The sequence below is a fragment of the Nicotiana attenuata genome, unplaced genomic scaffold (assembly GCF_001879085.1).
Source record: "Nicotiana attenuata strain UT unplaced genomic scaffold, NIATTr2, whole genome shotgun sequence".
Classification (NCBI taxonomy): domain Eukaryota; kingdom Viridiplantae; phylum Streptophyta; class Magnoliopsida; order Solanales; family Solanaceae; genus Nicotiana; species Nicotiana attenuata.
Window position 1 is genome coordinate 124,808 of NW_017670279.1, and position 12,889 is coordinate 137,696.

The 12,889-nt window shown below is 42.9% G+C and overlaps 1 protein-coding gene across 2 annotated transcripts in view; it reads left to right on the plus strand.

The window, feature by feature from the left end:
- Positions 1 to 8,393: 8,393 nt before the first annotated feature.
- Positions 8,394 to 12,889, plus strand: part of LOC109237165 (nucleolin-like) — a 7,972-nt gene continuing 3,476 nt past the window's right edge. For both annotated transcript variants that reach the window (XM_019403423.1, XM_019403424.1), the window contains exons 1-6: positions 8,394 to 8,744; positions 9,264 to 11,323; positions 11,399 to 11,488; positions 11,656 to 12,120; positions 12,473 to 12,569; positions 12,663 to 12,827. In XM_019403423.1, the coding sequence (XP_019258968.1) occupies positions 8,597 to 8,744; positions 9,264 to 11,323; positions 11,399 to 11,488; positions 11,656 to 12,120; positions 12,473 to 12,569; positions 12,663 to 12,827 (3,025 nt within the window). In that variant the 5' untranslated portion in view covers positions 8,394 to 8,596. The remainder of the gene's footprint in view (positions 8,745 to 9,263; positions 11,324 to 11,398; positions 11,489 to 11,655; positions 12,121 to 12,472; positions 12,570 to 12,662; positions 12,828 to 12,889) is intronic.

The window sequence follows — 12,889 nt, forward strand, 5'->3', positions numbered from 1 at the left end:
TTTCACAAACAAGGCACCGGCACTTGACTTTCAAAAACTCCTCTCTTATTAAAAATCTATGTTTCTCCCTTCTTCCTTGTGTTATTTGCTACTATTAGCCGGCTGCAAGCCAAAGCTAATCATCTGTGCCCTTTGGTTCTTTCATTCTGCTTGCTTCTATCTTCACTGGTATGTTCAAGTTTAACTTAAAGCCTCAACAACAACATGTTTCTCTTCTTGTTTCAGTTTCTTTTATTTCTAGCCTACTTTTACTTGTGGTTCTGTTGTAGAGTTTGTACTTAGGCTATATTATCAGCTTGCTAGTATGACTCCCCTCCCTTTTAATTCATGTATTCCCTTGTGTGATTCAAAACATGCCTGGACAATTGTTCTCCTTACCTGCTGTGTGCTTACCATTCTTGTGAATCCCAAATCCCTATCCCCCTCTATGAGTCTATGTTCTCCCTAATTGTTTGCGATTATGCCAGTTTCAACCATTTCTGAGCATGTCCAAACAAGTCCAAATACCCTTGCTGGGGTTATGTGTTTGCAGGCAAATGCATGTGTATTCTTAAACCCTTGACCCCTGTGTGACTAATGAGTTCAGTTGGACTTTGTGACTACTGAAGTACTTGACTTTGTGTATCACTCCAACTTCTTTCAAACAATTACATCATTAATTGCTTTCATAAACAGACTTTTAAGTCCAGTCTTTAATAAATTTCTTTCAACCTGTGTCCTGCACTTCCACTTCATTCTTAGTTAATAAGTTCTGCCCCCTCTAGTATGTGTACTGCCTTGGGATCCTCTTGAGAACCCTCTGAACTCTGGCATACTGAGGCTGGCCTTTCCACACTGCACTGGTTCAATGCTTGGCTACTAAGTCTAGGTGTAAGCATTGCCCGGGATCCTTGAGACCCTTAGGGAACTTTGATGCACCTGGACTCTGATTTGTCTATGGAAATGAGGCTTGAAAGACCATTGGAGGCTTCGGGGAAACTTGGGGCTAATTGCAGGCTCTCTATAGAATAGCTTCTTGATTTTCTATTTTTGCTTATGTAATTCATTTGTTGGCCTGTAATAATTTATAAACAAAAATTTGGGGTACTTAGTAAAAAGGGGTGGGTAGATGTATACTTTATGGGGTAACATGGCTAGAAATCCTGCTCTTAGGGTTTACTTTCAAATCTGCCTGCTTCACTCGATAGGAAACATGTTCATAGGGTTTTTATTCTTGTTGAATCAGATTGCTTTTGCATAATAGAACCATGCCTATAGGATTCCACTTCTAATTTCATTTGTATCATAATAGAAATCATGCCTATAAGGACTTCACTTTCCAGTGTCGTTTGCATCAAACTGAAATCAAGGTTCTGCATTTTCGTCATGTTAGAAATCATGTTCATAGGGTTTCAAACAACCGTGTCTTAAATCATTTCAAATATAGATACCATGTCTATAGGGTTTAATTCCGATTCAGTTCTAGTAAGTCTTTCATATGTTACTAAAACCTGTGACGCGCCTAGATACCATGCCTGTAGGGATTTCCATTCGCAATTACGTCTAGTAGTCTAATTAGCCTAATAAGTCAATTTCATTTTCACCTAGTTTACTTCTTAAAACTTGCCTTATTAAGTGATGACATCGCCTGAAACTAGTTCTTTCAAATTTGACTTAACCTCATTAGATATCATGCTTACATGTGTCAAAAGGGTCTATTTCGAAAACCTGTTTGTCTTTGCATTAATATATAGACACAGTGCTGCACATAGGCAAGCCTTAGGGCATTTTTTCAAAACCTGCATTTCCCTGAAGTTGTTTCCATCGTTCAACATTTCTGATTCTAATAAGCTGTTAAAAAGGAGTCACTAGGCAACTATTAGGTTATAACTTCTGAATCTGAAAGTGGTCTATTTCTGCATAATCACTTAGAAATCCTGCTTTAGGACTTTGATTAATAAAGACCTTAACTGTGTTTGAGTTGTGCTGCTTGTATGTTTGTTTGAGGAGGAAATTGTGAGCCTCTTAATTGCTCCCATTATGTGAAAGTCCTAAATGTTTTTGACTGTCGCTTTAGATTTTTGCCTTTAAAACCTTAGGGGTACGTCTAGAACCACCCATAGGCAGAGGTCCTAACACCCTCCGGGACCACTAAGAAGGGAAGGGTAGCAGCACGCGATAGGAATCTGTGACCAACACTCGCTTTGCATGACCAATAAGGGGATGGGAAGGGTAGACATGGATATGATGACCGGTGCGCTAATGCCACGCGTAGCCCCTTTCCAAGGAGTGATTACCGGGCAATGTACTGATGTGATCCTATAGGCTAACCAACCTAGGACCTCCCTCTCCCCAAATCCTCTTTACTTGAAGCTTTATTTTCCTTTTTATACATACAACCTGTTTGAATTCTTATTTTATTATTTGAGTTATACAATGCCCAACATGCTCTTCTTGCAATTATTTGCTTCAACTGTTTATTTTATTTTGGACTAATTTGTAAATATAAGTTCGGTCAGGACCCACAGTTGTGGACCAAGAGGGGTGCCTAACACCTTCCCCTAGGTTACCTCGAGCCCTTACCCTAATCTCTGGTAATACAAACCAATCCAAGAGTTAATTACTCTAGGTGCCCTAATGCACCTTAACTCGTTAGGTGGTGACTCTTCAAATACCCAATTCCCAAAAGGAAATAAGTCATTACACCCCGTGAATATAGAAACCCGGACTCCTCCTCGCGGAGGAGAAAAAAGGGGGCGCGACAACAGGTTCGGAAGTTGAGGTCAAAGAATATATCATCAGTGAAGGTGCAATGGAGAGGTAAGGCAGTCTAGGGAGCTACATGGGAGACTGAGAAAGAGATGCGAAGTAGATGTCCACGCCTATTTGAGACTCCAAGTATGATTCTAGACTCGTTCGAGGACGAACATTTGTTTAATAGGGGGAAAATATAATGACCGAGCCGGTTATTTTGTGAATTATAGCCCCATTCCCCTATTTATTGCATCATCTATGTTCATTTGTAGTTATGTGACTTGTCGAGGTAGTTGGTTTGGTTTCGGGATGATTTCGGATTGAAGTGTCCCAAGGTTGAAGGCTTAAATTGGAAGAGTTGAAAGGAGTTTGACTTTTGTGTTTATAACTCCAGAATGGAGTTTTGATTGTTCTGATAGCTCCATATGGTGATTTTGAACTTATGCGTATGTCCGAATATTGATTTGGAGGTCCGTAGGTTGGTTTGAGGCTTTTTGGCGAAAGTTGGAAAGTTGAAGGTTTCGAAGGTTGATAGGTTTGACCGAGAGTTGATTTCATTGATATCGGGTTCGGATTTTGGTTTCGAGAGTTGAAATAGTTCTATTATATCATTTGGGAGTTATGTGCAAAATTTGAGGTCATTTGGAGTTAATTTGATAGGGTTTGACGTTAGTTTTAGAAGTTGGAAGATCATTAGCTTCATTAGGCTTGAATTGGGTGCGATTCGTGGTTTTGATGTGATTTGAGGCTTCGAGTAAGTTCGTAAATGCGAGGTAGTTTTCGTATCTGTGAGCCCGTAGATGCATCCAGGAGTGGTTGCGCTCCACGTCATACTTGCCTACATGTTATTAACTGCCGCATAAATCATGCTCCACATCGTATTCCACTCGTGCGTATCAAATCCTATAGCAATGCTTTAATGAGTGGTTGCGCTTTTCCTATTTACTACCCTTAAATTCGGAAAGGCTTATTTACGGTAAAACCAGTCGATCAGCGGTGCAGTCGACGGTTCCATGCCTTCCCCCTCGAGTTGTTCGCTTGAGGGTAACAGTCTAAAACCCCATAGAAACCTTACTCTGTTTAAATTGTGCATGCATCATGGTCAAACCTAGCCGAGTCAGTTATGTTGTCCACATAATGATCCTTTAAGATAAGCCTTATCCAAAGTCCATCGGGTTTTCCATAATCCAAACGGACGCAACCACGTTCTGTGTATTAATTTGGAGAACTAAATGCCGATATGCTGATCATAAATGTATAAATAGTCGAGGCACGAGGTCCCCAGATTCGGTATGATTAGCAATATCCCCCCATTGTTGCTAGATTGATGGGAAGATCTCTCCTCAAGTGACAAAAAGCACGTGAAAAAGTACCTGGGTAACTTGTCGTCCCTGTTATATATTGAGCCAAACAACAAACTGATTGAGGCTGCTACGTTATTCTGGGATAGTGAAAGAGCGGTGTTCCATTTCAGTGACATAGAAATGACGCCGCTTCTAGAGGAAATAGGAGGACTTGCAGGGTTAACTTGGAACAGTCCTGGGCTTTTGGTGCCAGAAAACCGTACGGGCAGAGGATTTCTGAAAATGATGGGGTTGAAAAAGAATGTCGACCTAGTATGCCTGAAAGACTCCTACATACCTTTCGAATATCTTTATGAAAGGTATGGCCACAGCAAGTCTTTCCGCACTTACCACGATGAGATCGCCCTCACTTCACTGGGTCACATCCACCGTAGAGTATTCGTGTTCATCGTGTGCTTTCTGGGGATGATAGTATTCCCGATGAAAAAGGGAAGGATCCACACTAGGTTGGCCATGTTGTTATCACGTCTTGTTTTATTCGTGTTTTTCCTACCTGTTAGATTAATTGAGCCATGATTCATGTTAGAAATCGTATTTAGGCTATGGGGTTAATTCATAGAGACCTAATGAGGCTATTTTTGTTATTTTGGGTTATCTGATTTAACATTAATTTTACACTCATTCATGATTCTTCATTTGTATGTCATACCTCAGTCTCTCTTCATCATTCATTGTTACATCGCATGTTATGATTGTTGTTCCATATGTGGTGTTGTTGGACTGAGTTACTACTATTCTTAGTATTATTATCGTTACTGTTACTATTATTATTATTATTATTATTATTATTATTGTTATTATTATTATTATTATTATTATTACTATTATTATTATTATTATCGGGTTCGGAGTAGGCCCCGCGGCAGTCGTATTCCTTGTCCAACCAGGCCTGGCCGAGGACGTAATTGTCCTTACCCTTTGATCTCATTTGAGGGAAACGCCGGTCATGGGAATAAGGCGAAGGATCTCCTCCTGTCGCTTGTAGCTAGATGCTTTGACTCTACGTCAGTCACGGGGTTTTACACCTTTGGAGGAGCGGGGCTGGAATTGCGTCCCGGGCGATGTATTTGCCGTTGTCTGCACAAAGCGTCTGCGCACTGCGTCGCTCGACGTATTAGCCCGAGCTCGAGCGGGCCGCGCAGGGGGAGCGATTTGGTCGTTGTGGCAATCGCCATTGGGGAAATATCAGCGGTCCGGCCCGAGAGCGACGTTGGTCCGGGTTGTCCTATTGGCTTTGTCCCGACATCGTCGCTATAACTTTGGCTGATACACCTGTAATCATAAACGTATGTTTTATTTGAAATGAGTTTGAACAAAAGAAGGGATTACCAATACGTTAATATGATGCCGAGGTGGAGTCTCGGCATCCTTTTCCTCGAGCGAGAGGGTGTCCTTGGGGAGTATTCCCTGGGACCATCCCTTTCTGGTGACGGGCACGTGCATTCTACGTTCTATGGATCTTAACGGGGTGCCTCCATCCTTTAACGGTTATGACGATATGCCGCAGCTTGCCGGCTCTATTTTGTCCGATTTCCCCTCGTCCGTGGAGCTGGATCCGGGTTTGCTTGCTTGGCGATGCTTTGTGGTTATCTTTGTTGAATGGCACAGTTGCTGCTCTTTTGGGTCTGTAACTCAGAGCATTTCGTGATTCTCGTGGTGGGCCACGGTTTCCTTAGAGGGATTTTGGTTGAATAGATCCGAGCCACCCGGAGTTCCCGGCTTCACTTATGGTGACCACTATGCTTGGAACTGCAATGTTGAAGTCGAGCTCTATCGCGCGAGGTTTCCTTGCCAGTTGCGTCTTGTTCAATCTGGTACCATTGGAGGTTCCTCGAAGGTGTCGTCTTCAGGCTACTGCCTTGTTGTTGCGAGATGCGTTGTACCTCGGATCGTCTCTTCCATTCGTGTTGTGTGGATGATGGCTCCATTCATTTAGTGCCGGCTTCTCTGTTGGGAATCTGCCTGGATACGCCGATCCCAAGGAGGTTTTTCGAGGGTTGTCCACGGCTCTGACTTGAGTCTGGTATTGGTTGTTGGTATATGACCAAGCCTCGATCGAATATTCGACTAAGCTTCGCTTGAACTGTTCCGAGGCCGCCGGGTATGCTTTGTTTGGGTTTTGGGCGAAGGCCCGTGCCACCCCGCTATTCGGGACCGGGACGGTCTCGTCCGTCTTGTCGGAGAGCGGGTGCGGCTTCCCGTGATATTTTATTTCTTCTTCTTCTCCCGGCCTTCGGTGCATTGAGCCCTTTTGGCATTATTTTGATGGCATTGGCGTGTGCTTCCACGGATCGCGCTAGTATGGTGAGCAGGTCCCCGAGATTAGATGTCGAACAATGATGCCGCGTCGTGGTTTCGTCTGGGGGAATTTCTTCAAATCTCTTCATTGGGACGGGCCCGAGTTCTCCATTTTGGAGGTCGCCGTTCCTGGACGGGCGCGCGTGAGTGGTGATGCACCTGAGAGGACTTGGGGTCATGTCACTCCTAGGGAATTTCGTTGTTTTTGACTTCCGCGAAATGAGTCCCGGGATCGTATCTCCGGGAGACGGTTGCTGTAGGAGTCTCCGCGAGCGTGAGTCGATCTTTACGATAATGTCTTCCGACATCCTCACTGTTACAGGATAGGTTGTTGGTTCGCCGTTGCCCGATACCTCGGGTACTAGCGAGGAGCGAGGAAATATTTTGGGTGCTGCCACGCCGAGAGTCTTCGGGCAGCTCTGTAGCTGAGAGAGAGCCAAATGCTGTTCCCGCAACATTTCAAAATAATACGAAGATTAACTTCCTGTTCTACCGGGGCTGGGATTTTTCGGGCTTCCTGTTGGTTAGCGTGTTGCGTGCCGCCATTGGAGTGCAAGACTTCGTTACCCTATTGTGGAGCGTACGAATCCGCGTCCGCTCGAACCGATCTAGATGCGTTATCGAGGTCCTGCGGTGACGCGCCAGCCGTTAGGACGGCCATATTGTTTTCTTTGCGATTTTTGGGGTTATCGTCCTCGATTTCCCTTATCGAGCTGATCATTAACCTGAAATCAAAAGATCTTGGGCAAGAAAAAGTGTGAAAGATATCGTGCGTTTAAGTGACGAAACTAGCAAGAAAATAATCACTATTATTTTTAGCCCCACGGTGGGCGCCAAACTGTTTACTGTGAAAATGGTAACAACAATTAAATTTGTAAATGGGATTCTAAAAATACGTGATCTATTCCCGAGCTAGTTTGTAAGGGTGATTAGTGATAAAACGTGAAGTAAGACAATAAAGATCGAGTCAAAGCGATAATCGAACTAGTAAGGGGACGTTCCCGGGCGTAGAGCAAGCCAGTAGATACCTCGGGGCCAAGCCTCGAGCCTATCTCGGGCTTATCGAGGGTAGTCGGGAAGGGGGGTAACAGATAAAGTTATGAATAAGTAAGGCTCTTATACTATCAATTTCGAGCTAAATGACGGAGAACAAACGAAGAAACTATAAAATGCTAAGATGACCTCGGGGTCGATGAACACTGATAACTTAGAAGGAAGAAAGAGGGAGAGAGATATTATTGCATTATGGAGAAATAGAGCAACATCAGCCCCTTACAAGGTGGGGTGAGTCCCCCTTATATAGGGGAGGGGACTTGGTAAAGTACGTATATATTATTTACAAGAGTAGGAAGATGGGACGGCCTGATGCAAGTCCTCTCAGTAGGCTATAGATAGACCGGCCCTGTCAGGTGTAGCCATGTGCTTAAGAGACCTTTTCTCTTATCCTGACCTCGGGCCCTGCTTCCTTCGATTCGGACCTCGATGAGCCTTGAGGCCGAGAACTCGATCGTGGCCTTCCACCCTCGGGGTCTCGGGGAAGGCTTCCAAAATTGTCTTGATAGCAAAAATCAAGTCTTCTGATTTTACCGCGTACAATTTCACTGACCAAGTCTTTAAAAATCATTGACGTCTTCCCCTCCTTGGTCCCTTCGAATAATTTCGTATCGAAGCAGAAGGGTAGTTCCGGCTGTAGCTCATCATTTTTGGACTCATGACTTCGAAACCCAACACGTGTCAGTTGTTTTTCTGTGCCGCGTACATAATACGAACTTTACCAGTACACGATCATCTTTTACCTTAGAGGCGAAGCCAAGATTTCAAGTTTATGAGTTCGAAATTCTAATCTTTTAAAGTTATTGCGTTCTAAATTAATAATTTATACACATTCAATTGTTTTTTTAAAGACAAAATATAAAACTTAAATCAAGTTAGTGGTACCCGGCCGAACCCATACCCTAGCTCTGCCTTTGTTTCACCTCATAACTCAAGATTTCGTGTTCAGGTCTTAGAAACCCAAATAAGTAGAGCAAGTGAATTTAGATAGCGAATGATTAAACAAGAAAATAAAACAACAAAAGACTGGCCGAGGTATTCGTGTCCTCCTCCATTGCCTCCCCGTCGCCTTATCGGCTCTTAAAAAGTTGACTCCTCTCTATATAAATTATTGCCTCAGTAGTATAACTTTTAACCGATCATCAATTATGAGAACTCGAAGTGCCGAAAAGAAATCTGCCGGAAAACAGCAAATCGCTGCCGAGCCGGCGGCTGAGCCAGCTGCCGCGACGAAGCGTACTCCGCCCTCTAGGGCTAGGCAAGTTAGGGCCTCTGGATCCACTATCCCATCACCGGGTACTTTACAAACTGTTTTGATTTATTTTATTTTATTGTTTCTGTTTCTATTTCTTTTTGGGTATGTTAGTGTCGCAATAAATGTTTAGGGAAGTTCACCGATCAAAAAAAAAGGTTTAGGGAAGTTTATTTACCAGCGCTAAATAAAGCGAATTCGATATTTACGTTGTGGTTATTTGCTTTTTGCTGCTTAATATTCATTATACTTAAATCAAAAGCTTGGTGAATTAATTTTGCGATATCGATTGGATTTTTATTGGGCGTTCTATGGCGTCATTATGCAATTTTTGGTCGGTTTGTGAAAGGTAGCCTTTTTGCCTTTCGACTTTACAAATTGTACTTTATTCGACATAACAACAGCTTAAACACCTTTGTATGCCAGATGAAAGCATGTGAACTATCTCCTTTTTTTTTGGGGTGGGGTGGGGAGTGGGTTGGGGTTAAAGGTTGACAACTACGTGATTAGTTATCATGTTCTCTATTTGGAATGTTATCTTGTTTTCTATGTTTTTCGTGCAGCTGAAGAAGCAAAAGCTTCAGATGCAGATGAGGCTGTTCAATCAACACCGGAAGCAAAACCTGCTTCAGGTAGGAAAACTACTCGAAGGGTTGTGAGGAAGGTGGTAAAGAAAGTTCCGGCTTCTTCTAGAACTACTCCGGATAAGACACCTAGATCAGAAGATGCTGGAACGGCAGTGCCTGAAGATACTGACCAAGATATGGTTGCAGAGGACTCAAAGGAAGATCCTGTCAAAGAGAAAGATGCAGCAGAATCAAAGAAATGTGTCAAGAAGGGAGATGCAGAAGACTCCAAGGAAGATCATGTGAAGGTTGAAGATGCACAGGAATCAAAGAAATCTATCGAGGAAGAGACAGAGAACTCAAAGGAAGATCATGTCAAGGAGGAAGATGCAGAGGATTCAAAGGAAGTCCCTCTCAAGGAGGAAGATGCAGAGGACTCAAAGGAAGATCCTGTCAAGGAGGAAGGTCTACAGGACCTAAAGGAAGATGCTGCAGAGGAGAAAGATACAGAAGACTTAAAGGAAGATATTGTCAAGGAGGAAGATGCTGAGGACTCAAAGGAAGATCCTGTCAAGGAGAAAGGTCTACAGGACCTAAAGGAAGATGCTACAATGGAGAAAGATGCAGAGGACTTAAAGGAAGATATTGTCAAGGAGGAAGATATAGTTGAGTCAAAAGAGGAGGCTATAAAGGAGAAAGATGTAGAGGAGTCAAAGGAAGATGTTGTAATGGGGGAAGATGCAGAGGAGTCAGAGGAATATCCTGCAAAGGAGGAAGATGCAGAGGGTTCAAAGGAAGATGCTGTGATGGAGAAAAATGTGGAGGAGTCGAAGGAAGATCTTGTCAAGGAGGAAGATGCAGAGGACTCAAAGGAATATCATGTGAAGGAGGAAGATGCAGAGGGTTCAAAGGAAGATGCTGTGATGGAGAAAGATGCAGAGGAGTCGAAGGAAGATCTTGTCAAGAAGGAAGATGCAGAGTACTCAAAGGAATATCCTGTGAAGGAGGACGACGCCGAGGGTTCAAAGGAAGATGCCGTGAAAGAGAATGATGCAGAGGACTCAAAGGAATGTCCTGTCATGGAGGAAGATGGAGAGGAGTCAAAGGAAGAACCTGTCAAGGGGGAAGATGCAGAGGAGTCAAAGGAAGATCCTGTTAAGGAGAAAGATGCAGAGGACTTAAATGATGCAGGACCAACGCTCATGTATGAGATGGATCCTGAAGAAATGGAAGAATCTTCAAATAATTTAGTGGGCACAGTTCAAGATGTTGGTGATTCTGTGATGGAAGATCAAAATGGAAACGAGGAGGAACAGACAGGTGATGCACAGGAGGAACCAGCTAAAAATACTTTAATGTCTCTAGATGAAGTAAATGTTGGCAGTGATATGAGATCATCAGAGGAAATTCGCCATGATATGGGAACTTCAGAAAATCAGGGATCTACTACTACATATGTCCAATCTGAGGATCTGATTATTGGCGATATGAAATCTTCAGATAATCAGGAACATGTTTCTACAGAACAGAAAATTCAGGAGGGTGGAGGATCTAATAAAGCAAAAGAAGGATCGGAGTTGATGGGAGGAAATGACAGTAATTCAACTCCTACTGGCGATAATATAAATGCAAATTGTGCAGAAGATAGAATGGAGGAAGATACCGACAAGAAGATGAAGGGAAAGGATATTTCTGTTGACGAAGTTGGTGAAGATAAAATAGAGGCTTTTGCTGATCAAGAGAATGGTGAAGAGTTTGTGGAAGATGGTGTACCCGAGGACTGTGAAGAAGCTGAGGCACTGGATGATGAGCGTGCTCAACTGGCTGCCCATGCAAAGGAAAGAATGAAGAGGAAAGAGCTGGAAGTATTTGTTGGTGGGTTAGACCGTGATGCTGTGGAGGAGGATCTAAAAAGGGTGTTCCAGCATGTTGGAGAGGTAATTGATGTTCGAATGCACAGAGAGGTGTCAACGAACAAGAATAAGGGATATGCATTCGTGAAGTTTGCAACTAAGGAGCAAGCAAGCCGTGCTTTGTCTGAAATGAGAAACCCAGTTGTATGATCTTTTCCAAGTCATATTTGTATATATTTGGAAATGCACTATGATTCTAATTTATCTTTTTGACATCAGATACGGGGAAAGCGATGTGGCACTGCTCCAAGTGAGGACAATGACACCTTATTCTTAGGAAATATTTGCAATACATGGACAAAGGAAGCCGTAAGTGATATAACCAATCCCTGCTGACTCATTTTCAGGATGACTCTTCTTAACCTCGAGTCCTTGACAATACAGGAATTTGAGAAGTCTGCAGGATTGTTAATATTCAATGTGCACAATTTGATTTTTAGGTATCTCTAGTTAACTATGATCTGTGGCTATAACAGGTGAGGCAAAAGCTAAAAGATTATGGTGTAGAAGGTGTTCAAAGCGTTAACCTGGTGGCCGATCCGAAACATGAAGGTTTGAGTCGTGGTTTTGCATTTCTGGAGTTCCCTTGTCACACTGATGCCATGACAGCATACAAAATACTTCAAAGGCCTGATGTTGTTTTTGGTCACTCTGAGAGGACTGCCAAAGTAGCTTTTGCTGAACCTTTACGTGATCCAGATCCAGAGGTAATGGCTCAAGTGAAGTCAGTATTTATTGATGGACTCCCTCCTTATTGGGATGAAGATCGCGCCCGTGAGAAGTTTAAATGTTTTGGGGATATTTCAAGAATTACGCTAGCCAGGAATATGTCAACGGCAAAGCGGAAGGATTTTGGATTTGTTGATTTCAGCACACATGAAGCTGCTGTTGCTTGTGTTGCGGGCATAAATAACACAGAGCTGGGTGATGGCAATTTGAAGGTATTCTTGACTTCTTATGTTATTTTCAGTATTTTGCTGGCTGATGCCATAATCTAAAGCTTCAGAATATACGAAATACTTCTGGTTTCTGTATGTTGCTGAACTTCTATACATATAATCCTAATAGATTTTCTTACTAACATAACATTGCTTCTTTGAGTGGATGGTGGTCCTTGTGGAAGGCTATAAGTTGATACGGGACTGTTGCTGTTCAGTTTTGTGTAACAGATAAACATGCAAATCCCTTCTTCCTCACATAAGCAACGATTTTGGTGTTATTATGGTTTTGCTTGATTGGATTGGTGAATGCTCACAGTATTGTTCCATTACTTTTTTCCCTTTGTTCTGTTAGGCAAAAGTGCGAGCTAGGCTTTCAAATCCTCAACCAAAAACTCAGGCTGTAAAAGGTGGATTGTCTGGAGGATTCCGAATTAGCCGTGGTCCCATGGGTAACTCTAGAAAATCCTTTGTTTCTCTATTTAAGCTGTTACAAGAAATTTCCTTTTTGCATGACCTAACTGCAGTATGGGCGCTGCTTTCAGGAAGGGGCTTTCCCCGAGGAGGGCATACTTTTGGTAGAGCTAATTTTCCGCGCGGTAGGGGTTTTTACCCGCGTGTACCTGGTCATGGCGGTAGAATGGGCTTTGTTGAACATCAATTTGGTAGCTCTTATCCTCCCATCCGCGGAAGGTCAAACTTTGGACGGGGTAATGAAAGTAACAAACTTTGTTTCTTCATTAAAAATGAAAATGACAAACTTCATTCTCTC